General features: G+C 40.6%; 1 protein-coding gene across 1 annotated transcript in view; it reads left to right on the top strand.

The window, feature by feature from the left end:
- The window catches only part of LOC119596208, a 16,401-nt gene extending 7,380 nt beyond the window's left edge, over window positions 1–9,021 (top strand). The window contains exons 3-4 of the mRNA XM_037945381.1: window positions 6,977–7,102; window positions 8,589–9,021. Coding sequence (XP_037801309.1) covers window positions 6,977–7,102; window positions 8,589–8,642 — 180 coding nt within the window. The 3' untranslated portion in view covers window positions 8,643–9,021. The remainder of the gene's footprint in view (window positions 1–6,976; window positions 7,103–8,588) is intronic.
- The last annotated feature ends 253 nt before the right edge of the window (window positions 9,022–9,274 follow it).

Here is a 9,274-nt window from a genome sequence, read left to right as displayed (position 1 = left end):
GTTACCGAGAGTGACGCACTGAGATAGAGAAAAATGGACACTGCCATCTTGTAGAGCATAAAAAATAGACTAGGAAACAATATAAATAAATCTGCAGCGGCCTCATGTTACCCGGAAAATGAGGGAAATATGCTCTGCCTGTCACCGCTCAGAGACTAAGTCCACAACACCCTCAAAATGGCAGTACATAATTTCTCGCTTTCTATTGCTCCATTTCTTTCATTTTCTATATATCCATTTTCTATAAGGATCGCGTTTTCCTTTGGCCATAATTCTTGCGTTTTCTGCTGACAACCATGGAAATCATTTCCGATTTGTTATTTATTTCCATCATTATTTTTTCTTATTTCTAACAACATTCCCTTTAGTTTTTTTATGCTATTACATATCTTTGGTTGCTCTCTCAAATGTAGTTGCGGTTTTATGTAGTTTTTCCTTATCATTTCTTTTATCAGATTCTTAATTATTTAATACTACTGCTTGTTTACCGTAATTGCCTCATATATCGGAACAATACACTCGCGGTCGCTTGCTCACTCGCTCTCACTTAAGCCGGTGACATGGCAGCAGCAAGCTCGAACTTTTGTCGTCAGTGTGACATGGGGTATGTTCTTCTATATTTAAGTAATTTATAATTGTATTGTGTATATTTTATTAGCTCATATCATTATTTTTTTTTATTAAATGTTATTTATGGTAGGTACGGGCAATTTTGGCAGCAATACGGCGGCCAGGCCGACCTCTTGCTCGATCGATTTAATTGTCCCAAGTGCCGTGAAAACTGCCGCCTTGATAATGAATACTATTTTATTGGCCCGCCCTGAAGAAAATAAGATTCCATCAGTTCCTCCTCGCCGCTGCTCGTCTTACCCCCCACACTGACGGTATGTGGCAATTATTTTTTTTAACGAAATAGATGTCTCTTGGCACGAAGTGGTAAGAAATAGGGGTCCTTATAGGTGTATTTATTACCACAGGGGGTCCGGGGGCAGAGCCCCCTGGCTAGGGAATATATATATCGTAGTGTATAAATTCCACAGGGATAAGGTTAGGTTGGTTTATTGGTTAGGACGCATTGTACGATTACCATAAGGGATGTGAATTATGTGAAACCCCGTAGATTTTTTTTTGCCGAGCGACGGGTTTTTATCCCCGTAGTTTTTTTTTTTTTTTTTTCGAAATTTGGCGCGTCGGTCCGTAGAGTTTCAATTGCCGATTTTTACCGTTTTTTGTGCTTGTTTACTTCGTTCGTCGGACAATGTTTGGCTCGGGTTTTCGAAAAAGCGACTTTTTAACGTTTCATAAACCACTTTCTTCGATTTCTGCAGCTTCCTATGGGCGCCCAGTGCTATCCATTATCCCCCCCCCCCCCTTCAACCCCTGATTCCCCACGCATCCCCCAAGATCGTTGGGTAGAGGAAAGATATAAAAAATCCGATTTTGGAACTTAGTCTCTGAGGGGGTGCGTCGCTCTCGGTAACATTTACCTAAATCTGCAGCGGCAGAAACGTGCCGGTACAAATAAAATTATATAAATGACTTCAAATAGCCAGTGTGTTATAGACAACCCAAATGAAGGTGTCAAACAAAAATGATACTCTTAAAGGCAATTTATATTCGCGGAAGTTCCCCCCCCCCCCCCTTGCTTGTGATCGCGGGGCACGGGTAGGGTATTTTTTCCAGGGTGATGCTAGCGAGGATCATAACAAATGTCCACGCGGTTTTGAAGTCCCTTTAGTTATAAGAATCAGGAAGTTTTTACTTCGAATTAAACACCTAATCGTGATTTTTTTTTACTCGATTAATATTACATATGTTGAATGTTTTTCTATCCTGAAAATAACCTTCCCTCTGTGTCTATAAACTCTGGAATACTGTGGGATTTTTCTTTTCTTTTCAGTGTTGAGAGCTGTATCTGCAGGTTGATTCCCACAACCTACAAAAATGTATATTGATGAAATTTCATACTTTTGACACGAAAATGTCCGAATTTTTGTTATTGCTTATTATAAATATTAATGGCAGCTCAACTGTCTTTTCTATGGTGTTGATAACGTTATGACGTATCATGATTGATGGAATCAACTTACCTCTCGGAGCATGCACAGGATTCAATTTAAGCTCAAAATTAAAGATTGGTCTGGAGGTGAATTAAATATTAAACCTTAACGCTGCCAATGCGCATATACATTAGAGGTTTGGCTTAAACATTAATACCTGGAAATCTTTCAGATTTTTTATTTTCATCATTTTTTGCCTCATTACCTCTCTTGTTTTCTGATGCTACTAGGTCTTTGGTTGCTTTCTCAAATGTATATGCGTTATTTCCTTTTCCCTTATTTCTATTATCTATTCTTAACTATTTAATGACATCATTGCCTTGTTTACCTTAATTGCCTCCCATATCGGAATAATACACATTGGGTTAGGGTTAAAGTTATCGAGGGCCACGCACTAAGATAGAGCAAAATGGATACTGCCCTCTTGTAGAGCATAAGTAGAGTAGGAAGCAATATAGGTAAATCTGCAGCGCCTTATATTAGCCGGGAAATGACAAAAATAGACCCTGCATAACACCGCTCTGAGACTGTCCCCATCCATGTTTCCCTTGCCAGGACCAAAACAAAGGAGGCGTAACTCGTTACTGCGATCTACCAAGTAGTTCAAGTATTGCTACGCGCTAGTAATTACCAGTGTCCGTTTTTCCAAATTCATATAGTTAACTGTTACTTTTATTTCTACTTCCTTTACGGTTTTGGTAATGATGTACACTATTTTGTACAATAACCTTATTGCGCATTTTGTCACCGGGAGATTTGACAGTCCGTGCGACACCATTACGTTGAGAAACACCTGTGAGAAATGTTTCATTTTAAGTTCTGCGTCCATTACGGGTGATTTTTTAAAGCCATATAGCAGATATACAGAACAAATACAATAGTATCTAACTCAGCCTGATATCTGAGCCCATCAAGTTCCCCAAATGCCGTAAAAAGTTATTAAACTCTGGGATGAGTAGTTAATCATGTACGGAATGGTTGTGTTGCGATAGCGTTAATAAGGCGGTAAGGGACGCGCGTGCGCAGGAGGCAGGGGGGGAGCGGACGGGCAAAAACTGAGAGTTCAGGCAGATGTGTTCCTAAATAAATCACCCTACCCAGGCATGCTGTCTCTCACTTAGCCATCCTACAGAAACCAATGAATTTTGACCATAGACGTATGTAAGGAAAGTTCGGGGTTTCGCTATATAAAGGTATGTTGTTTTACCCTGGGGGTCCAGGGGGCATACCCTCCTGGCTAGGCGTATATAATACTACGGGGGTCCAAGGGGTGTAGCCTCCTGACTAGGTGCATGCAATACCAAGAAATTGGCGCGTTGGTTCGTAGAGTCAAAGATGGAGGGGACGTCTGGAGAGTCGTTAACCGATTTTAATCGTTTTTTGTGCTTGTTTACTTCGTTCATCGGACAAAGTTTGGCTCAAGTTTTAGAAAAAAAAAACTTTTTAAGTGTTTCATAAGTCAATTTCTTCAATTTCTGCAGGTTCCTATTGACATCCATCATCCCCCCCTTCAACCCCCTGTTCCTCACGCATCCCCCAAGATCGTTGGGTAGAGGAGAGATAAAAAAATCTGATTTTGGAACTTAAACTTTGAGGGAGCATCGCTCTCTGTAACAATTACCACACTCGTCAATCACTTCATCAGTTTCCTTTAAGTTTTTGCCAGGTCAGAACCTTTAAACTCCTGTGGTCAATGACATGGGGTACGTTTGATTTTATATTTGAATATTATTTTATCAGTATTATTTTATTGCTTTTATCATAGATCATTAGTGTTATTGGTAAATGTTTATTATAGTAGGTATGGGCAATTTTTGCAACATTACTGCGGCCAGGCTGACCTCTTGCACGATGTGTCAGTCGCACTGAGCGATTCTTACGAATCTGCATGGAGTATCTTTTAATTTCTAAACAAGACTGCGATTGTGCAGCTCTTCTGTACCCTCCACACTGACGGTATGCCAATTTTTCTATAACAAATGTCACTTGGTACGGTGTCAATAAATGGGGGGTACAGGGGGGTTTGGCCCCACCTACCTAGGGAATAAATAAAGTACGCAGGTTTAAGTTAGATTTCTAAGTTCCCATGATAAGTGTTTATTTACGTGTGACAACATTTTATTATAATTGTATTGTTTTCGAAAGTTGGATCGATTTTTCTGCACGGACTATTTGCGCATATTGTTTTGCACTTGCTAACTATTTTATTGTGTTCCTCGGACAAAGTTTGGCTCGGGTTTTCGAGAAATTGACTTTTTAACACTATAAATCACTCAATTTCTATTGACACCCAGGGCCATTCATTATACCTCCCCCTTCAATCCACGGTTCCCAACCATCCCCCAAGATCGCTGGGTAGAGGAAAATGTCAGTGTTACCGAGAGCGAGGCATGCAGAATAGGGGGAAATGGGTATTGCCATCTTGTAGGGCCTAGAAAACAAGAGTAGGAAGCAATACAGGTAAATCTACAACGACCTCATGTATATTTATCGGGAAATGAAAATAGCCCTTGCATCGCTCTGAGACTTGTTTACCTTGTTGAGGACCAAAACAAATGTGATGCGTGACTCATTACTGTTATGTTTAGTCATGTATTAGTACGCACTTGAGAAAGATTTTGTAATTACCAGTGTGTTTTCCAAATTCATGTATTTAATGAATTTTTAGTTATTATACTTTTGTTTTGTATCTTGGAAGGGATGCATGGAGAACCGGGGGTTGAAAGGGGGGAGATAATGGATGGCACTGGATGTCAGAGATCAAAAGTGATTTATGAAACGTTAAAAGGTCTACTTGTCGAAAAACCCGAGCCAAACTTTGTCCGACAAACGCAAATAAACAAAAAAATATTAAAATCCGTTAAAGAAACTCTATGGCCATCCCCGCCATCTTTGAAGGTCTACGGACAACATATTAACGTGTAGTAAGCCATTTTTGTATACAGCGCAAGCACAACCAGTTTTGTATCCAGACTACGGATCCGTCGGCGTAACTCGTATGCATCATCATTGCTAGCGCAATTTGTTTCAACAGTTATGCACCCTGTTTTTTTTTATTAATTTATCGAAAATGAAAATGTCTTCCCAGACAATATTTATATCATCAGATTTGTATTCATGAGATGACAAGGAATCTGATGATATTTTCAGTTACATTCTCCAGCCGACAATCTTGATGTGATATGATAAGTCCCGATAGCAGGGGAGGGCATGAAGTAGATCAGGGAAATTGTGGGGTAAAACAGGCTGAAATAAAAAGAAAAAAGAACAGAAATGTGTAAAACAAGCACAAAAAACTTAAAATCGGACAATGAAACTCTACTTTCGAAAAACTATGGGAACCAAACCCATCGTTCGATAAAATTCTACGGGATTTCACATAATCCAGATCCCCCGTGGTAATCGTGCATTGCGTCCTAACCAATAAACCAACCTAACCTTATTCCTGTGGGATTTATACACTACGATCTATATATTCCTTAGCCAGAGGGCTCTGCCCCCTGGACCCCCTGTGGTAATATATACGCCTAGCCAGGGGGCTCTTCCCCCTGGACCCCCTGTGGCAATATATGCGCCTAGCCACCGAACGTTTCTTCACTTGTCTATGGTCACAATTGCTTGGTTTCTAATCACTTTTTTCAGCATTTGCGGCACTGGATGGGTTCAAATATCAGGCTGTGATAGAAACGAATGTCTATTTGTCCAGTATATCCACAAAAGGGGCTTTAAAAATGATCCGGAATCGACGCAGCACTTGAAATAAAACCTTGCTCACTGGCGTTTCTCGACGTAATGGCGCTTGGTGGCCTGTCAAATCTCCCGGTGTCAAAACACGCATGCGCACACGGTTATTGTACAGAATACGTAAATGGGGAACAATAAAAGGAAAAGAACGCATTACATACATGAATCCGAGAAAATGGACGCTGATAATGACAAAATATTCGTTCTCACGAGCGGGTAAGGACTACTTGGTAATGAGTTCCGCTTCACATTTGTTTTGATTCTTGTGAAGTAAACATGGAAGGGACTTAGAAAATGAAGGGGCGATCTTCACTCTTGTCTGTCCTCAATAAAACATGAGTTTTATAATGTTCATGGAGATTGTGTGTATCAGAGGGTGCGTGTGTGTGTGATTAGTCACGTCTTCTTGCGTGATTTTATTTTGCAGTTGTTTTTGGAAATCAGAGATATGAGGGTTCCCTCAGAGCTTTGACCCCAAATATGGTGGAAATAAATATTATTCTATCAGAAATGGATGGCAATTTTAATTCTGATCTCATGTTTACTATCCTTGCTGTTCTCGGGACGCCGAGGATAACTACGGGAATCAAACCCATCGTTCGGTAAAATAAAATCTAAGGGATTTCACGTAATCCAGATCGTACAATGCATCCTAACCAGTAAACCAACCTAACCTTAACCCTTTGTTACTTGTATATTCCTTAGCCAGGGAGATCTGCTCCCTGGACCCCTGTGGTAATATATATGCCTCTACCCTCTAGACCCCCATGGGTTTAAGAAAATACAATCTATGTTTTCCCTAGACATTACCCCCAGGGTAAAACCATGTATAGCAAAGCACCGAACTTTTCACTTACGTCTGTGGTCAGAATTCCTTGGTTTCTAATTTTATTTTGGAACACTTGATGGGCTAAGATATATGGCTGTCGATTTCTGCAGTTTCCTATTGACATCCAGTGCCATCCATTTCCCCCCTTCAACCCCCAGTTCCCCATGCATTCCCCAAAATCTTTGGGTAGAGGAAATTTATAAAAAGACTGATTTTGGAACTCAGTCTCTAGAGGGAGCGTTGCTTTCAGTAACATTAAACCCCAACTTTAATAAATCCAGTTATGTCAACTAGATGTGATATGCAACATCGATTCTGATTAACTTTTCTCCCTCCCCTTTAGCATGACTTGTATGTAAAGACCGACGCTGGCAGAGGTGCCGGTTTTCTCATTGCTACCAAACCAGGACTTGTCAAACCGAGGCCAGACTTTGACAAGATGAAATCGCCTGGATCCAACTTTCTAAATGTAAGTCACTACTACTAGCAGTTTTCTACAGACTGCCTTCAATTAACACAGAACCACACAAAGATCCCCCACACAAGCTGTGATTTTAAAGCTGTAAAGCCACATTTTCCCACATTAAGGTTATTTGAAGATCAGCATACAAACCGAAAACTTCCATAACCCATGGGCCACACTCGTAGCCCCTTCTGATTGCCATGTTTCCCTAGCTAGTTGCTGTACTTCCCTAGCAGGGGCTGTAAAAACTAAAAATCTTTTGGCTCCCCTTGACCCCTGTGCACCAATCTGCGGCTCCCATTATTCTAACACACTGATGCTCTTTCACTGATCTCATAAATACTTGTTCACTTAAAATGCGAACAGAAAATGTAACCTGTCACAATGGTTCTGGTGACACACTCACCACCACCACACATTATATTTCTCACCAACAACGTTCTAAATGTAACAAGCACCAAGGTTATCCCAGGACTAAGCGACCATTACACTGTCCTCATTGATACAAACCTGAGACCAACCAGACAAAAGACAGAACTATTTTCTGTTATAAAGAGCTAACATAGTCACAAAGACAACTATAGGGTCTTGGACCCTATAGTTTACTTCTGATTGGGATAGCCAACACTCCAGAAAACTGGTTTCAAATCCTTCCAAAACACGTTTGCCAAAAACCTAAAGAAAGAGGAACACAAATATATTTTCATCTACCTCACGGACAATGTTAAAAACAACCCTAAACAATTCAAGTTCAAGTCGCACAAACAGGGCACTACGGCAATCATGACCTACCCAGAACACAACACACACCACACATTTCCAATCAGACACGAAAACCCCAATACACCGGATAGCCCCTTACACTCCTATCCTTCCACTTGACATCTTGACTAACGGCACCCAGAAACTGCAAACAAAACAAAAGCCAAAGACTAAATCCCTGCCTTAATCCTGATGTCCTGTGCCCATGCCCTTGCTTCAATCTTAGAATCTATTTTCACCCAACACCCACCCCAGCATCCTACATGTAGACTGGCTTTGTACAGATATCACACCCCCCATTTTTTTAAGATGAGCAACCGCACAAACCCAATAGATTATCTCCCCATCTTCCTCGTCTAAATATTTTTTGAACGGATAATACACAAACACATCATTGCTCACAACATCCTTACAGACTCCCAACCAGGTTTTCAGCCCAAATGATCATGTGAGAACAACTTATCTCTTTAGAAGCAAAATGAAACCATTGCACTGAGAAGGACCATTGGGATATAATTAAATTGTGTATTACACATTCTGAAAAAAGCAATTCATAAGTATTCTAATATTTTATTCAATTAAAAAGTCAATTCTTGTAAGTGCAAATTTAGATCAAACAATGTGTTTAAACTAATTTTTTATATTTATGGAGATGTTATAAAAGGTATTCCAATATACCAACCCTCATACCCTTACATGTTTTATTTCTACCGAGACTTTTGATTTGCAGGTAAATTGCCAGACTTACGAGAAGCAAATTCACTACCGAGAGTATGCTGGATGAGAACATGGTTTCATTAATATGGCTGAGTGTATGATAGTCTATACAGTGAGCCTTAGTAATGGGTATACAAGTATACCCATTATACACTTGTATAAGGTGCCTTCTAGTTGGGAAGATCTTTTTTCCTGTGATGGTGGTACATGCAGTGAGATTGAATTTGGTTCCATGCTTGCCGGTGTATAAAGTGCTAGGAGTCGGCCTTCACTTGCGCATACCACAAGATGGATCATTTAGTGCATTTAATGTGGAAGTTCAGGGTAACTCAGTGTTAGTTTGTGAGGAGTAACTCAAACATAATAACTAATACAGCACAAATAAGCTTGTGTGGGCCCCAAAGAGAAAAAAATTAAATAGGTAATTTGTGTGGGGTGGGTAGCTTCACGCACAAGGTGATGTGAAGCAATAGTGTGGTAGCCTAGATAGTGTTAAGTGCTTGTATGCCTTCTCGCTTGCAGCTTCCACCACTAGCTAGCCCATTGCGAATGTCTCCCTTGCCAGGTCACAGCCTCTCCATCAAGACTTCTGCAGTGCCTTCTCGTGGCCACCCATGGGTAACTGGGCACCTTGCCAGGATAAACTGTGGCCCACCGGCGTGTGGACACGCTCTGGCTCCATACCAACTCCTGCCCCCT

This window comes from Penaeus monodon, chromosome 37 (assembly GCF_015228065.2).
Source record: "Penaeus monodon isolate SGIC_2016 chromosome 37, NSTDA_Pmon_1, whole genome shotgun sequence".
Lineage (NCBI taxonomy): Eukaryota > Metazoa > Arthropoda > Malacostraca > Decapoda > Penaeidae > Penaeus > Penaeus monodon.
The sequence above is the reverse complement of the archived record's forward strand: the minus strand, read 5'-3'. Positions and strand labels throughout refer to the sequence as shown.